General features: G+C 48.1%; 1 protein-coding gene across 1 annotated transcript in view; it reads left to right on the top strand.

Annotated features, from left to right (window-relative positions):
* Nucleotides 1-599: 599 nt before the first annotated feature.
* LOC119946558 overlaps nt 600-18,879 on the top strand; it is a 33,794-nt gene continuing 15,514 nt past the window's right edge. Inside the window, 9 exon segments of the mRNA XM_038767948.1 lie at nt 600-695; nt 1,136-1,275; nt 2,107-2,180; nt 4,399-4,509; nt 9,754-9,855; nt 11,797-11,912; nt 11,914-12,043; nt 13,214-13,250; nt 17,089-17,209. Coding sequence (XP_038623876.1) covers nt 600-695; nt 1,136-1,275; nt 2,107-2,180; nt 4,399-4,509; nt 9,754-9,855; nt 11,797-11,912; nt 11,914-12,043; nt 13,214-13,250; nt 17,089-17,209 — 927 coding nt within the window.

Below are 18,879 nucleotides of genomic sequence, written 5' to 3'. Positions count from 1 at the left end.
TGGGGCCAAACCCTTCTCCTCTGATTTTTCAGATTTGTGAGTCCCTGGATGGCCAGGGACCGTGTCACATTCTCACCCGGGTATTTTTCCCCTTGCAATTAGTACAGTGCTCTGCAGACTGTAGACACTTAATAAATACTATTACAGCTACAATTTCTACCCCGGGTTACAGCTCTGTGTGCTTGACTTTGAGGTCTTTCAAACCGTCCGTTTTCTCTTCCTCCTCCTTTCCATTTTGCTGCCCCAACTGTTCACAGAACCCAATCCACCACATCTCTATGCTTCTGCAAAGTTTGTCCTTCTCCCTGTCCAGGAGGAAACACGTCTGGAATTGGGTGATCCCTTTCACCTGGATGTGACACCAGCTAATGCTGCGGACTAATTCCCTAAACAAGCTGAACCAAAAACCCTATCGGGGTGGAGTAACAAGCCACTGAATGCCAGGCAGATAGAGGATGCTATTGTCTCTGTGCTCACCCAGCCTCCTTTTCGGGATTTTCCAGGGGGTATAAATTCAGGGGCCACAAAGGAGTCAGGAATATAAATCCCCCTGAAAATTTAGGGATTCCTGAAGCCAGGCTGGGACACAAAGGATGAGGATGAAGATTTTACTGCTGAGTGCTGTACTGGGGTTGAACTGGAGGCTCCGGGTTAGAGCAGAAGTTGGCACCCAGCCAAACTTTGATTCGAGCAAGGTAATGGCAGAGGGTTTTTGTGATTTCACCAGCGGGGTGATAGGCGGGTGGTGGGGAGGGAGAGGCATCGGAGCAACTGTTGGGAAGGAGCAGGGAGGAGACTAGGTCAGAGAAGTTTTGCTAAGGGGCACTAGTGCCATTCAGGATGAGTTACCCCTAAGCTGGGCGAGGGGCTATGGAAGCTGACTGAATGAAAAGCCACGGGCCCAAGGGGACGGGGCTGGAGGGGGAATGTCAAGGGAAAGATTTCAGAACCCTCCTGGGTGCTTGTCCAGTGAACTCCGGCAGCATTCTCGAAATTTCCCAATTAGGAGGAGCAAGGCCAAGAACCCCATTCCTGCAGTTCAGGGTTCCCAGCCTTGAGTAGGGGTAATGGACGGGGTCCCCAGAGAGAAAGTTGAGTTCTTGCTTAGACGGTGCCTTTCCAAACCCTCCCCCAGTTCTCCGGGATGTGGAACATCATTGTAATGGGATCAAATGACAAGGTATTCCTGTCCAAGAAGGATTCCATGAAGATGGCTACTGCTATCGTAGCACCCGCTTCCAATGGTGACCTGAACATCAAGTTTGGTTTCCCCAAGTAAGTGTTATTTTTTTTATATTTATTAAGAGCTTACTCTGTACCAGGCAGTGTGCTTAGAACAGTGCTTTGCACATAGAAGCACTTAATAAATGCCATCGTTATTATTACTAAGCACTGGGGTGGATACAATCAAATTGGTTTGGACACAGTCCCTGTCTTACTTTGGGCTCACAGTCTTAATCCCCATTTTGCAGATGAGATTACTGAGGAACAGAGAAGTGAAGTGACCTGCCCAAGTGGTGGAGCCAGGATTAAAACCCAGATCCTTCTGATTTTCAGGCCCGTGGTCTTGCCACTTAGGTAGTGCTGCTTCTTATGCTGATTCAGAGGATGAGCTTTTTTGCCACTTCTACCTGAGGGCTTCCTCATTGCCTGGGTCACCATGGGGGCGGGTCAGACTTTGTGCAGTGCCCCACCCAACAGGGATACTTGATCAATGCCTGGTTGATCTACTGATGGTTTAATGGATTGACATCCCTAATAATAATAACGGTAATAATTAGGGTATTTGTTAAGCACTTACTACGTGCCGAGCACTGTTCTTAAGTGCTGGGGTAGATACAAGCAAATCGGCTCATAGTCTTAATCCTCATTTTACAGATGAGGGAACTGAGGCACAGAGAAGTGAAGTGACTTGCCCAAAGTCACACAGCTGACAGTTGGCAGAGCCGGGATTTGAACCCATGCACTCTGACTCCAAAGCCCGGGCTCTATCCACTAGGCCATGCTGCTTCTCATGTCGGAGGTTCTGCGGGACCCAACCCTCCTGGCTAGCCCAAGTCGGGGAGTAAGCAGTAGGGAGGGTGAGTTTACCTTGTTGCTTTGCAGTCCTGAAGGAGGATGCCAAATCATGGACTCAGTCTTCGTCAAAGGGGCGGTGCCTGGGCAGTTCAGCGATGCCGGTAAGGGCCAAAGCCATCTCCAGTGAGGGCATAGTTTGTCACCCAGATGCTGATGGTGTCATCCCTTGGGGGGCACATGGGAATGCACTATAATGTCAGTGGTGACAACTTTGAAACCCTGATATTCATTTATTCATTCAATCGTATTTCTTGAGCGCTTAGTGCATGCAGAGCACTTGGGAGAGTACAATAGAATAATAGACACATTTCCTGCCCAAAAGGAGCTTACAGTCTAGAGGGGGAGACAGACATTACTATAAGTAAATGAATTACAGACAGATATGCACGTAAGTGCTGTGAGGCTGGCAGGGAGGATGAATAAAGAGAGCAAGTCAGGCTGATGCAGAAGGGAGTGGGAGAAGAGGAAAGGAGGGCTTAGTTAGGGGAGGTCTCTTGGAGGAGAGGGGAATTCAGTAAGGCTTTGAAGGAGGAGAGAGTCATTGTTGGATATGAGGAGGAAGGGCGTTCCAGGCCAGAGGCAAGATGTGGGCAGGGGTTCAGAAGTGAGATAGATGTGATATGGTGACTCTTTTGTGTCATGCTCTCCCAAGCACTTAGTAAAGTGCTCTGCAAACAGTAACTGCTCAGTAATACTATTCGGGGACTGAGAAAGATCTTGAAAATTGATAGAGACATTTATTTATCTTTGTGGCCAGGGAAAGGAGCCGGTCGAATTTTTTGGTGTTCCTTATCCCTTAAAATTCCGGGATTCTTGACTTCCTATGAACCGACATTTTCATTTGCATTGTGCTAGTTGCTATCATCCCTTAGCTTTGGATGGGATCTCCTACATTCAGTCATTCATTCAATCGTATTTATTGAGTGCTTACTGTGTGCAGAGCACTGTACTAAGTGCTTGGGAAGTGCAAGTTGACAACATATAGAGACGGTCCCTACCCAACAGTGGGCTCACAGTCTAGAAGGGGGAGACAGACAACAAAACAAAACATATTAACAAAACACAATAAATAGAATAAATATGTACAAGTAAAATAAATAAATAGAGTAATAAATATGTACAAACATATATACATATATACATGTGCTGTGGGGAGGGGAAGGAGGTAAGGCGGGGGGGTGGGGGGAGGAGGGGGAGAGGAAGGAGGAGGCTCAGTGTGGGAAGGCCTCCTGGAGGAGGTGAGCTCTCAGTAGGGCTTTGAAGGGAGGAAGAGAGCTAGCTTGGCGGATGTGCAGAGGGAGTGCATTCCAGGCCAGGGGGATCTCCTTCCACAGCCCAGCCCGCACCCTCCACTCCTCTGCCGCTAATCTCCTCACCGTGCCTCATTCTTGCCTGTCCCGCCATCAACCACCAGCCCACGTCATCCCCCTGGCCTGGAATGCCCTCCCTCCGCACATCCGCCAAGCTAGCTCTCTTCCTCCCTTCAAAGCCCTACTGAGAGCTCACCTCCTCCAGGAGGCCTTCCCACACAGAGCCCCCGCCTTCGTCTCCCCCTCCTCCCTCTCCCCATCCCCCCCACCTTACCTCCTTCCCCTCCCCACAGCACCTGTATATATGTATATATGTTTATACTCATTTATTACTCTATTTATTTTATTTGTACATATTCTATTTATTTTATTTTGTTAATATGTTTTGTTTTGTTCTCTGTCTCCCCCTTCTAGACTGTGAGCCCACTGTTGGGTAGGGACCGTCTCTATATGTTGCCAACTTGTACTTCCCAAGTGCTTGGTACAGTGCTCTGCACACAGTAAGCCCTCAATAAATATGATTGAATGAATGAATGAATAAATGAATGACGTGGGCTGGGGGTCGACAGTGGGACAGGCGAGAATGAGGTACAGTGAGGAGATTAGTGGCAGAGGAGCAGAGGGTGCGGGCTGGGCTGTAGAAGGAGACAGGGGAGGTGAGGTAGGAGGGGGCGAGGTGATGGAGAGCCTTGAAGCCGAGGGTGAGGAGTTTTTGCCTGATGCATACATAGGTTGATTGGTAGCCACTGGAGATTTTCGAGGAGGGGAGTAACATGCCCAGAGTGTTTCTGCACAAAGACGATCCGGGCAGCGGCGGGAAGTATGGATTGAAGTGGGGAGAGACAGGAGGATGGGAGCTAGGAGAGGAGGCTGATGCAGTAAATCATCCTACATCATCCCCACTGTCCAGGAGCCACTGGAAACTAACAGCCAACCAAGGGTTGGGAGAAGCCTCAAGCCGAGACGAGGAAGGGCTGATCTAGGCCCAGGGGCTCTGCTCTCATTTCAGACTTTAACCAGAAGAAAATCCATGTGGTCAAGACTGACTACAAACGCTACGCTATCCTGTACATGCAGGTGGAAAGGGATGGTGTGACCAGCAACATGCTGCAGCTTTACAGTAAGTGTTGGGCGTCACTCCCAGCAGTCTGTGGAGCAGAGGGCCTGGGCCGGGGGCCAGGGAAAGGGCCGGTCCACAGCCAATGTGGCTGAATGGAAGGGTCTGCCGTCTTGGCTGACTTCCATCCCTAGTTTTTAGGTCTTGCAGCCTGGCAGCGGGGTGGCGGGGGTGGTCAAGTTGGTGGCGGGGAATAACCTGGCTTCTTCAGTTGGTGACCAGATCCTAGTTCCATAGGCCAAGGTTCCACCCCAGCATGAGGAAGCCTAGACAGCCTCCTAACCCAGCCTATTCGCTGTCTCTGCTGCACTCAACCAACCACACACCCATTCTCAGAGAGCTTTGAAGGCAGTATTATTGAGCAGTTACTGTTTGCAGGGCACTTTACTGAGCACTTTGCATGTGGGGACAGGACTGTGTTTATGAAGGCTCAGGCTCAGGGCTCTTATGTCTTGTGGGGCTCCCATGTATCCTACGCCAGAGACAGTGTCTTTTCCTCTATTGCATGGTGACATCACATGAAGTGCAGCATGATGATGATGATGATGATGGCATTTGTTAAGCGCTTACAATGTGCAGAGCACTGTTCTAAGCGCTGGGGGCGGTTACAAGGTGATCAAGTTGTTCCACTTGGGGCTCACAGTCTTAATCCCCATTTTACAGATGAGGTAACTGAGGCACAGAGAAGTTAAGTGACTTGCCCAAGGTCACACAGCAGACATGTGGTGGGCGGGATTCGAACCCACAACCCCTGCTTCCAAAGCCCAGGCTCTTTCCACTGAGTCACGCTCCTCTCAAAAAATGGCAATTTTTTAGCACTTACTATGTGCCAGACACTATTCTAAGCGCTGGGTAGATAATCAGGGTGGACGTGGTCCATGTCTCACATTGGGGCTCATAGTCTTCATCGCCATTTTATGGATGAGGTTAATTGAGGCCCAGAGAAGGGTCCTGCCCAAATGGCAGAGTTGCGATTAGAAGCCGGGTCTTTCTAACTCCCAGGCCCGGGCTCTACTGAGAAGCAGCGTGGCAGGCAGGAGGACCAATCAGTTGATTAATCAATCATATTTATTGAGCCCTTTGTGCACAGCACTGTACTAAACGCTTGGGCTCAGTACAATACACTACTGAGAAACAGCGTGGCTCAGTGGACAGAACCCGGACTTTGGAGTCAGAGGTCACGGGTTCAAATCCTGTCTCATCACCAGACTGTATCTTCCTCCTCCTGAAAATTCCCCAGACCGCAGATCTCCCCAGTTTCCCCTTCTGAAATGTGTACGCTTGCACGCACGCATGCACACACACACACACACACACCACACACACACCACACACACACACACCCTTTCATGGCTCTATGTACTTTTGTGGTGATGGCAGCAGCACTGGGACACGGGGATCTCTCCAGACCGCAGCTGGTGGCAGCGACATTCTCAGCCATGGGGATGGGGAACTCTGGTGGATGTAATAGCAGTGGTCACCTCGGGACCTGTGGCAGTGACAAAGTGGGGCAGAAGACGGCAGGTCATGGTGGAGAGTTGGAAGAGAAGGCGGGCGGTGGCATTGAAAGTTGGCATGGTAGACCGTGAGACCCCTTTGACCTGATTAACTTGTATGTATCTACTCCAATGCTTAGAAGAGTGCTTGACATACAGAAAGCCCTTAATAAATGTAATAACAATTATTATAATAATAATGGCACCACACGTGCAGTACTTTAACGTGATTTTCCTATGGCAGTAACATTGAGGGATGGGCTTCTGAGTTCCAGTGGGCTCTTTAGCTGGAGGTTTTGACCCCATGAGTCCCTGGGTTAATCTGTCCCTGGATTTCAGTCCTTTGAGCCCCTGTGATAGTCTGTCCCTGAGCTTCAGTCCCATGAGCCCTTATGTTAATCCATCCCTGCACTGTAGCCCCACGAGCCACATCATTAATCCATCGCTGCCTAGGGAGGTTAAGTAAAGCACTGGGTCTCCAGCAGGCCCTGACCCTGGGAGATGTGACTAGGGGCCTCTCTCCTGGGTTCTAATCCTGGCTCCGCCACTCGTCTTCAGTGTGACCTTGGGCAAGTCGCTTCCCTTCTCTGTGCCTCAGTTAACCTTATCTGTAAAATGGGAATGAAGACTGCGAGCTCCATGTAGGTCAGGGACTATGTCCAACCCAATTTGCTTGAATCCACCCCAGCGCTCAGTACCCTGCCTAATGTCCGGCTATGATGGCTGTTCTCGTCCTGAGCTGGCTCTACATTTTCCCCCAGCAGCTCCAATCCCGAGACCATTTGTCTCCCTCACCCCACTCCTGAGAATGCCCACTGTCCCCCTTGCCTCGGACTGAGGTGGGCCCCAACTTTCAACGCCCTACTTCTCACCACCTAAGTCAGGGGTTTGCACTCTTTTATAGAAACCACATCTCTGCCCTTTCAAGGAATCACTTTTCCATGGTCAACCATCCATCCACGCCTATCCCATAGCTAGCAGAGAGAGGCCCTGCAGCCATAACCAGAGCCAAGGGATCAGAACTTGGAAGCCCAGGAATGTGACAGGGGAAACTGTGACCTGTGCTCCCCACAGTTGGATGTTTTGCAAGGCTACAGAACGCTGAGGCGGGCTTCCAGCAGCGTAGTGTAGTGGATACACCTGGGAGTCAGAGGGCCACGAGTTCTAATCCCAGCTCTGCCACTTGTCTGCTGTGTGACCTTGGACAAGTCACTTGACTTGAGGACGTGGGTTCTAATCCCAGCGCTGCCACTTCTCTACCGTGTGACCTCAGGCAAACCACTTAACTTCTCTGTGCCCCAGTTACTGTGCCTCAGTTACTTCATCTGTAAAATGGGGATTGATTGTGAGCACCATGTGGAACAACGTGTTTACCTTGTATCTACTTCAGCGCCTAGAACAGTGCTTGGCACATAGTAAGTGCTTAGCAAACACCACAATTATTATTATTAACATGGATGGGGGAAACCAGTGCAGGGTCCGAGAGCAAAAGCTCGTTCCTTGCCTCACTTGCTCAGGTGCCAACTGTCAGTCAGTCAGTCGATCGTATTTACGGAGTGCTCACTGTGTGCACAGCACTGTACTAAACACTTGGGAGAGCACAAGACAAAAATATAATAGACACATTCCCTGCCAAAAGTGAGTTTACAGTCTAGAGGGGGGAGACACTGGCGGAGAGATAACCCTGCCTTTTTTGCTATGGCTAGGACAAATCCAATGCCACACAGACAGCCCTTCAAGTGCTCGATTCCACCTTGTGAGCACATTGAGTAGAGTGAGAGGGAGGTCGGACTGAGCACGCCCAGGGCAGTGCCACTGGGCTGCTGCTGCTGGGAACCTCAAAAACCCACAGCGACAGAGAGTCCAGAAAGATATTTGTTAAGCACTTACTACGCACTAAGCACTGTGCTAAGTGCTGAGTCAGATACAAGATGATCGGGCTGGGCACAGTCCATGTCCCACACCGGCTTCTAGTCTAAGGAGGGAGGGACAACAGGGATTGAACACCGTTTTAAAGACGTTAAGTGACTTGTCCGAAGCTCAGTGGAAAGAACATGGGCTTTGAAGTCAGAGGTCATGGCTTCAAATCCCGGCTCCGCCAATTGTCAGCTGTGTGACTTTGGGCAAGTCACTTAACTTCTCTGGGCCTCAATTCCCTCATCTGTTAAATGGGGATGAAGACTGTGAGCCCCCCGTGGGACAACCTGATCACCTTGTAACCTCCCCAGTGCTTAGAACAGTGCTTTGCACATAGTAAGTACTTAATAAATGCCATTATTATTATTATTATTATTATTAAGCAAGTGGCAGAGCCAGGCTTAGAACCCAGGTCTCCGGATGCAGCCCCTGGGGAGCCAAAGCACATTTGAGCTGACTTGTAACTGACGGAAACATTTTAGATTTCATTGTTCCTTCCATATCCCCTTTGGGGAACAAGGCCCTCTCTGGAAGGCCTGTCTGGAAGTGTGGTCAAGATCAAGAAAGAGTGGAATGGAGGAGGAGAGAAAACAGGAACAAAGATTGACTCTGAGGCCTCAGTTGCACCACTGACAGGTTTAAACTGCCCTAGCCCTAGTGAAGAGCAGGAGGTGGAGGTTGCGCACTGGAATGGGGCTGATTCAATTTAGTCTCGGGTTCGGAACTACCTAGAACCAGCCTTGCCCAAGTTCATTTCTCCTTCAAGGACAGAGACCATATCTCCTGGTTGTACTCTATGCTCCGCAAGAGCGTGGTATAGTGCTGTGTTCTGGAAAGCAGATGGCCTAGTTAGAAAGAGCCCAGGCCTCGGAGTCATAGGTGCCGGATTTTAATCTCGGCTCCCCTACTTGGGTGCTGTGTGACAGGAAATAAGTCACTCAACTTCTCTGTGCTTCAGTTTCCACCTCTTTAAAATATGGATTCAATACTTGTTCTCCCTCCTCCTTAGATTGGGAGCCCAGTGTGGAACAGAGAGTGGGTGTGACTTGACTATTTTGTATTGACCCAAGTGCTGACACATAGACAGTGTTTAACAAATGCCATTATTATTATTATTTATGTATTTGTTTAGCATTTACTATGTGCCAAGCAATCTACTAAGCACTTGGGTAGATACAAGTGGGTGTGACGACTATTTTGTATTGACCCAAGTGCTGACACATAGACAGTGTTTAACAAATGCCATTATTATTATTATTATTATTATTATTATTTATGTATTCGTTTAGCATTTACTATGTGCCAAGCAATCTACTAAGCACTTAGGTAGATACAATCTAATCAGGTTGGACACAGTCCCTGTCCCACATGGGGCTCCCAGTTTTAGTCGCCATTTTACAAAGGAGGCAACTGAGGTCCAGAGAAGTGAAGTGACTTACCCAAGGTTGCACAGCAGACAGGTGGCAGAGCTGGTACTAGAACCCAGGTCCTTCTGACTCCCAGGTCTGTGCTCTAACCACTAGGCCACGCTGCTTCTCAATGTCATTATTATTATTATTATTATGATACACACAGGAGCCACTCAATAAATACTGGTGATTGACTCCCTCTTCCTTATTGCCACTTCTAGCCATGGCCAGTCTGAGGACAGCATTCATGTCCGTGACCTGCCTCAGCGGACTCCGAGCTCTAAACACCAAGGACAGTGCTATCGACATTTGTAAATCTGCCCTTTCCCCTCATCAGGGTCCACTCCTTCCCAACACTTCCTTCTTTTCCAGATAGCCGTCTTCCAGCCTGACAGAAAGTTCTGATCCCATCTCTTACCCTGCAGCCCGAGGCAAGGACCTGGTTGCAGAAGCTGTCCTGAAAATGCAGATGATGGGGCCCAAACTGAAGCTCTATCCTCATCAGGGACGCTTGCTCCCCAAGACAGGTAAAGGTCTCTGAGCCCCAGACTGCCTCCTCTCTCTCCGTCCTCGGAAATGGGTGACTCCAGTGATGGGCCCCAGAATCCCTCTCCTCCCCCAGGGCTGCCAGGGTTGGGCCTAGAGCCATTCCTAGCTGCTAATGGGGTTTCTCTGTCTCCACAGATGTGTGCATCAACGCTCTTACTCAGGTAAGTGCCAGGTGTAGATATAGAGCATCCACCACTCCAGAGTCTGGTGGGGAAGTGAAGGAGCTGAGGGGCAGGGCGGGGGGGGGGGGCCTCCTCCAGGAGGCCTTCCCAGACTGAGCCCCCTCCTTCCTCTCCCCCTCCTTCCCCTCCCCATCCCCTCTGCCTTACCTCCTTCCCCTCCCCACAGCACCTGTATATATGTATATATGTTTGTACGTATTACTCTATTTATTTTCTTTGTACATATTTATTCTATTTATTTTCTTTTATTAATATGTTTTGCTTTGTTGTCTGTCTCCCCCTTCTAGACTCTGAGCCCGCTGTTGGGTAGGGACCGTCTCTATATGTTGCCAACTTGTACTTCCTAAGTGCTTAGTACAGTGCTCTGCACACAGTAAGCGCTCAATAAATATGATTGAATGAATGAATGATAGTAGGGGCAAGGAGTGTTGGCCATAGTTACCCAGAAAATGGCTCCAGTTCTGCCCCTGATTTTGGATGTGGGGATCTGGTCGGGGGAGAACTGGCCTCGTGTTCCCTTCAGACCTGGCCGAGGTCACTATTTCTCCAAACTCTTGTCTTTGGATATACCTTCCTCAGTGGCTCTGGCCACCCAGTCCGGGCTTCCAGCCAGACCCGAGAGCCATGGGATGCCAGAAAGCTAGGGTGGCCCATGACCAGATGCACTTGACTCTATGAGCACTAAGCTGAACATGTGTTTAGCGAAATAATGTTATATGCTATTTAACGGAAGTCTGTCCAAACCCAAAGTGTTTGGGAAAGCCCCTAATCCCTCACATTTGCTCTAGAGCTGCAGGGCTCAGCTACAAAGAAGCAGCATGGCCTAGAGAAAAGAACACAATCCTGGAAGTCAGAGGACCTGGGTTCTAATCCCAGCTCCACCTTATGTCTCCTGTATGGCCCCGGGCAAGTCACTTAACTTTTCTGTGCTTCAGTTTTCTTCTGTAAAGTGGAGATTCAATATCTTGTTCTCCCTCCTACTTAGAATGTGAGCACTGGTTAGGACAGGGACTGTGTCTGACCTGAATGCCTTGTACTTACCCCAGGGCTTAGTGAAGTGTTTGGCACATAGTTAACACTTAACAAATACCACAGTTATTAATTATTATTATCAGGAGAGAGGTGGAAGGAAACTGGGAGCTTAAAAGAGTTGTGTCAGACATAAAGGTGCCCTACGTAGAACAGGAGACAGGCTGGCTTAAAGCCAGACTGTCCAGTATAAACCAGACTGAATAGGAGCAGCATATCTTAGTGGAAAGAGAACGGGCTTGGGAGTCAGAGGTCATGAGTTCTAATCCTGATTCCACCACTTGTCAGCTGTGTGACTTTGGGCAAGTCACTTAACTTCTCTGTGCCCCAGTTACCTCATCTGTAGATGGGAATTAAGACCGTGAGCCCCAAGTGGGACAATCTGAACAGTGCTTGGCACATAGTAAGCACTTAACAAGTACGAGCATCATCCTCATCATTGTCAGACAAATGGTCTCTCCCCCTCTAGACTGTAAGCTCATTGTGGGCAGGGACTGTATGTGTTTATTGTTACATTGTACTCTCCCAAGGGCTTAGTACAGTGCTCTGCGTACAGTAAGCACTCAATAAATATGACTGAGTGATGACTCAGTGGTTACTTCACAGGCAGATGCCCTTTGCCACAAGGCAACCCAGGATTTCTGGTGCCAGCCAAGTGGCCATCTATGTGGATTTCTAGTCAGTGACTGGCCCTTTCCTGTTTTGCAGTGATGGTCACCTTCATCTCTCTCCTGGAAACCGCTGATGGATCCTGCCAGAATCAACCCTGGCTTCTCTCCTCGTCTCCTTCTGGATCTCCGCCCCCTCCCCAGCCCAGTTCTCTCTCCACCCCGGGGTTTGGGATCCTGCCTGCTTTCTTTTGGAATTGCCCTCTCAAGGGGAAATAAACCCAGGCTCGAAGCTCCTCACTGGACTCTGGATCATTTTGGGGAATGTCCCCTTCAGAAGTGGGGAGGTCAGTGGCTGGGCAGGGTGAATCGGCCTCAGGGCCCCAATGAACACGGGATAATTATGAGTCTATGGATCATTATGATATTGACAGCTATGACCAAGATAATGAGGACAGAAGGTTGTTATCAACAAATCAATCAGTGCTAATTATTACCATGTGCCGAGCACTGTACTAAGTACTTGGGAGAGGACAATACAAGAGAGTTGGTAGGTAGGTTCCCTGACCATAATGATCTTAGAAGGGGTTATTCGGTCTATCTCCTTGGGTAAGCATCCCTAATCACAAACTTATCCACCATCTCATGCTATTTCTGAATCAATCAATCAATCAATCAACCAATCAACTGTATTTATTGAGTGCTTACTGTATGCAGAGCACTGTACTAAGCCCTTGGGAGAGTACAATAGAACAATATAACAGAGTTGATAGACATGTTCCCTGCCCACAACAAGCTTACACTCTAGAGTGCCAGAAAATTTGCGGTTTTCTACACCCATCCCAATCTGTAAAAGCAAATGTCTCTTTGCAAAAAGATTCCCAAATCAACTTGTACCCTAAAAGGAACATTCTTGCATATCATTGACATTGGGAGATTCATCATGGGAGTTTTATCAGAATTACCCATTTAATAAAGACCAGCTGAAAGTGTTTTTTTTTTTAAATCACTCCATTCATTCATTCAATCGTATTTATTGAGCGCTTACTGTGTGCACAGCACTATACTAAGCGATTGGGAAGTACAAGTTGGCAACATATAAAGATGGTCCCTACCCAAAAACGGGCTCATAGTCTACAAGGGGGAGACAGACAACAAAACAAATCATGTAGACACGTGTCAAAGTCGTCAGAACAAATAGAATTAAATAGAATTAAAGCTAGATGCACATCATTAACAAAATAAATAGAATAATAAATATGTACAAGGAAAATGAATAGAGTAATAAATCTGTGCAAATATATATACAAGTGCTGTGGGGAGGGGAAGGAGGTAGGGCCGGGGAGATGGGGGGGAAAAGAGGAAAAAGGGGATTAGTCTGGTAAGGCCTCCTGGAGGAGGTGAACAATGAAATCGGAGTCTACACTGTTGCTGCCCAGAGACACTGGTGATACTCAGCGATCATCTAGAAGGCTCCGGTGTTAAGTTTCAGCCACGTCCTTTCCTTATCTTTAAAGCATTAGTGAGGATTTATAATTTTGAAATTACAGCCATGTAAGTGCCGGAGCCTGCTAGGGAGAGGGAAGGCCTCCTCGTGGATGTAGAGAAATAAGACAAGGCTGGGGTGAGGAGGAAATTCTGCTTTATAGCAAGGAGTTGGGTAAAATCTGAGTACATAGAGGCAAGATTAGAGACAGGACTTGGGGCACGTAGGTTGTGAGCTCTTCATTGAACAGGGACCATTTCTAATTCCCACTACCTAATAAATCCTGCTACTACTTTAACTCCATTGCACTAGGACTACATGGTTTCAAATCTTTGCCTGAGGGGGTAATAATAATAATAATAATAATAATAATAATAATAATAATAATAATGGCATTTATTAAGCACTTACTATGTGCAAAGCACTGTTCTAAGCCCTGGGGGGGATACAAGGTGATCCGGTTGTCCCGCATGGGGCTCACAGTTATCACCCCCATTTTGCAGATGAGGTAACTGAGGCTCCAAGAAGTTAAGTGACTTGCCCAAGGTCACACAGCAGACACGTGGTGGAGCGAGGATTCGAACCCATGACCTCTGACTCCAAAGCCCGGGCTCTTTCCACTGAGCCTCGTTGGAGAGGTGGATTACTGGTTTTTCTGGCAATCAGTTTTGGATATTAAGTAGCTATTTCCACTTGAAACACCCTTTCAAAAATATTGTGGGCTCTGAACAGATTCATCCATATAATAATTGGGAGAATCAGAGAAGCAGCATGGCTTAGTGGACAGAGGATGGACCTAGGAGTTAGAAGGACCCAGATTCTAATCCTGGCTCTGCTACATGTCTGCTGTGTGACCTTGAGCTTCACTTTTCTGGACCTCAGTTTCCTCATCTGTAAAATGGGGATTGAGTGTGAGCCCCATAACAATAATAATGGCATTTATTAAGCGCTTACTCCTTGTGTCTCTCTCCACTTCAATCCATACTTCATGCTGCTGCCCGGATTGTCTTTGTCTAGAAATGCTCTGGGCATGTTACTCCCCTCCTCAAAAATCTCCAGTGGCTACCAATCAATCTGTGCATCAGGCAGAAACTCTTCACCCTCGGCTTCAAGGCTCCCCATCACCTCGCCCCCTCCTACCTCACCTCCCTTCTCTCCTTCTCCAGCCCAGCCCGCACCCTCCGCTCCTCCGCCGCTAATCTCCTCACCATGCCTCGTTCTCGCCTGTCCCGCCATCGACCCCTGGCCCACGTCATCCCCGGGGCCTGGAATGCCCTCCCTCTGCCCATCCGCCAAGCTAGCTTTCTTCCTCCCTTCAAGGCCCTACTGAGAGCTCACCTCCTCCAGGAGGCCTTTCCAGACTGAGCCCCTTCCTTCCTCTCCCCCTCGTCTCCGTCTCCCTCCCCCCATCTTACCTCCTTCCCTTGCCCACAGCACCTGTATATATGGATATATGTTTGTACATATTCATTACTCTATTTATTTATCTTGTATATATCTATTCTATTTATTTTATTTTGTTAGTATGTTTGGTTTTGTTCTCTGTCTCCCCCTTCTAAACTGTGAGCCCGCTGTTGCGTAGGGACTGTCTCTATGTGTTGCCGACTTGTACTTCCCAAGCGCTTAGTACAGTGTTCTGCACACAATAAGCGCTCAATAAATATGATTGATTGATTGATTGATTGATTGCAAAGCACTGTTCTAAGCACTGGGGAGGTTACAAGGAGATCAGGTTGTCCCACGGGGGGGGCACACAGTCTTAGTCCCCATTTTACAGATGAGGGAACTGAGGCACAGAGAAGTAAAGTGACGTGACCAAAGTCACACAGCTGACAATTGGCAGAGCCGGGATTTGAACCCACGACCCCGACTCCAGAGCCCAGGCCCTTTCCACTGAGCCATGCTGCTTCTCTTGTGGGACATGGACTGTGTTCAACCTGACTAGCCTGTATTTACTCCCAGTGCTTAGAACAGTGTCTGGCATTTAGTAAGCACTTAATAAATACCACAAAAAATGAGGAAGGGTCAACTCTCTGAGGGCAGGAGAATGGGACAGGAAGAAGCAGAGACAGCTGCTCAAAACTCCAAGGGACTGTGTCCTACCTGCTGATCTATCCTAGCACTTACAACAATGCTTGACACATAGTAAGCACTTAACAAATAAAATTATCATAACCATAATCATCATCACCCTCCCCGCTATCAGCATTTTCATTGCTATCACTCAACCCAGCCTAATTGTCATTATTGTAGTCGTAGTAATAGTATTAGCAGTCGCAGGAGCAGCAGCAGCAGCGTGGTTTAGTGGATAGAGCACGGGTCTGGGAATCAGGAGGATCTGGGTCCTAATCCTGGCTCAGCCACATGTCTGCTGTGTGACCTTGGGCAAATCACTTCACTTCTCTGGACCTCAGTTACCTCGTCTGTAAAATGGGGACTAAGACTGTCAGCCCCATGTGGGACGTGGACTGTGTCCAACCTGATTAGCCTGTATCTACTCCCAGTGCTTAGAACAATGCCTGACACATATTAAGCATGTAAAAAGTACCATTATTATTGTCATTATTATTTTCAATAGCAGCAGCATCGTGTAGTGGATAGACCACAGGCCTGGGAGTCAGAAGGTCATGGATTCTAATCCTGACTTCACCCCGTGTCTGCTGTGTGACCTTGAACAAGTCACTTCACTTCTTTGGGACTCAGTTACCTCACCCGTAAAAGAGGGATTGAGATGGTGAGCCCTATGTGAGACAGGGACGGTGTCCAACCCAATTTGCTCCAGAGCTCAGTAAAGTGCCTGGAACAAGGTAAGTGCTTAACAAATACCACAATTATTATCATTATTAATAATAGTATTTAAATGTGTGCAGTAAGTTGAGCACTGCACTAAGTGCTGAGAAAGAATAAAAGGGTCAGAATTAGACATGGTTCCTGGTCCTCAAGGGAATCAAATTCTAAAATCATCATCATCAACTCCAGTCTCCCTCACCATCATCTCTACCCTTATTTCCATCTCCATGATCACAAACATCAACTGTGTTTTACCCTCTGGGTAGAGGTATGGAGGGACTTCCCTAATGTTTGCCTCATCTTGAGGGCCCTCAGCCAGGGCTTAGGAGAGTGGAAAAGTCGGGCCTATTTCAAGTGGCCTTCCTATATTTGCCCATAAAGCTGTCCATTTCCAGTGTAGTGAATAAAATAGAAGAATGTTACCAAAGATGTAACTTAAGAAATGAAAAGATGTCTCTATAGGATCCTTGCCACATCACCCTCAAAACTCCAAGAGGAGATGTAAACTCTTATCTCTCCCTTAATAGGGAAGCAGCATGGCCTAGAGGAAAGAGCACGGGCCTGGGAGTAGGAGGACCTGAATTCTAAATCCGGCTCCACAACTTGTCTGCTGTGTGACCTTGGGTAAGTCACTTTACTTCTCTTTGCCTCAGTTAACTCATCTGTAAAATCTGGATTAAGACTGTGAGCTCCATGTGGGACAGGGATTGTATCTAATCTGATTATCTTGCATTTACCCCAGTGCTTTGCACAGTACCTGGCACATAGAGCTTAACACATGCCGTAACAAATACAATTGAGCCTCCCAGTCCTCTGAAATCCAACACTTGTGTTTCCTCAAGAGACAAAACACCTCTTCTCCCGTGCTCTTGGGAAACACTTTATCATGTGCCACATCTGGAGAAACCTTGACACCAACCTCCAATTTATACCCCAAACAGGCTCTTCAGCTCTTGTGCAACTGATTACATAAAGAAAAGCCAGATGAATGGGAGATTTTGTTGTCATTTTCACTGACAGGCTATCACCTCCCGGATAGTGTGGGAGGATATAAATACACAGGTTGTGAAGTGGCTGGGACCATCTTCCGCTCTGAGCTGACACTGTTGTCTGAAGGTGTACGGTACAGATAACTGGGAAGATGAAGCTTGTGTTGTTGAGTGCTGTTCTGGGGCTGGTCTGGGGTCTCCGGGCCCAGGCAGAGGTCCCTGTGCAACCTGGACTTGATGTGAAACAGGTATGACTCAAGATTCTTCATTGATATGGCTCTGGTGGTTTGGCACAGGGTAGTGAGCTTAAAGGGTGGAGAACTGTCCACAGAGAAAGAGAAACTTCCAAGATTGAGGGCAGGAGATTTTTAAAAAACACTTTCTATGTGTCAGGCACAAAACAAGTGCTGGGGGTAGATACAAAGTGATCAGGTTAGCCACAGGCCATGTCCTACATGGGGATTACCTTGAATCTACCCTAGGCCTTAGAACAGTGCTTATTATAATCATTATTAATCTCCATTTTACAGATGTGGTACTGAGGCACAGAGAAATGAGGTGACTTGCCCAAGGTCACATAGCAGACCAGTGGCAGAGTAGGATTAGAACCCAGGTCTTCTGACTCATTCATTCAATTGTATTTATTGAGCACTTCCTGTGTGCAGAGAACTGTACTAAGCGCTTGGGAAGTACAAGTTGGCAATATGTAGAGACCGTCCCTACCCAACAACGGGCTCATAGTCTAGAAGGGGGGAGACAAACAACTTAGCAAAACAAGTAGACAGGTGTCAATACCATCAGAATAAATAGAATTATAGCTACATACACATCATTAATAAAATAAATAGAATAGTAAATATGTACAAGTAAAATAAATAGAGCAATAAATCTGTACAAACATATATACAGGTGCTGTGGGGAGGGGAAGGAGGTAGGGCGTGGGGGATGGGGAGGAGGAGAGGAAAAAGGGGGCTCAGTCTGGGAAGGCCTCTTGGAGGAGAGCTCTCAGTAGGGCTTTGAAGGAAGAGAGCTAGCTTGGTGGGTGTGTGGAGGGAGGGCATTCCAGGCCAGGGGGAGGACGTGGGCCGGGGGTCGACGGCAGGACAGGTGAGAGCGAGGTACGGTGAGGAGGTTAGTGGCAGAGGAGTGGGGGGTGCGGGCTGGGCTGAAGAAGGAGAGAAGGGAGGTGAGGTAGGAGGGGGCGACGTGATGGAGAGCCTTGAAGCCGAGAGTGAGGAGGTTTCGCTCGATGCGTAGGTTGACTGGCAGCCACTGGAGATTTTTGAGGAGGGGAATAACATGCCCAGAGCGTTTCTGCACAAAGATGATCCAGGCAGCAGCATGCAGTATGGACTGAAGTGGGGAGAGACAGGAGGATGGGAGATCAGAGAGGAGCCTAATGCTGTAATCCGGTCGGGATAAGATGAGAGACTGAACCAGCAAGGTAGCGGCATGGTATGACTCCCAGGCCCAAGGCTCTTTCCACTAAGCCACTTCCCTTCATTCCTGAAAGTGTTCCTTACGTCTATCCTATAGTATTTCCCAAGTCACCAACCATGACCTTGTTGCTGCCACACCACTTACTGCTCCCAGAATCCTCTACTGGCCTATAACCGCCACAAGCTTAACATGTTCCCTTGCTGGACTCCAGGCTCCAGGAAGAGAAGATGGGCCTATTTAGCTCATATCACCTACTTTCAGAGCTGGGCTGCCAGAGATTATTGGTTCCAACGCTGAGGAAACTCAGATGATCCCAGATGAACCTGGAGCTCAGCAGCTCTGATCGTGGGAGAAAGTGATAGGAAAGTCTTTTCAAGTTAAGTAAAAGAGTATTAAGTTTTTAATTATTAGTCAACTACCAAACATCCTCCCTGCCTCCAGAAGCCATACCCTGGCCCTGTTCTTGACTCCTGGCTCT

This window comes from Tachyglossus aculeatus, chromosome 27 (genome assembly GCF_015852505.1).
Source record: "Tachyglossus aculeatus isolate mTacAcu1 chromosome 27, mTacAcu1.pri, whole genome shotgun sequence".
Lineage (NCBI taxonomy): Eukaryota > Metazoa > Chordata > Mammalia > Monotremata > Tachyglossidae > Tachyglossus > Tachyglossus aculeatus.
The sequence above is the reverse complement of the archived record's forward strand: the minus strand, read 5'-3'. Positions and strand labels throughout refer to the sequence as shown.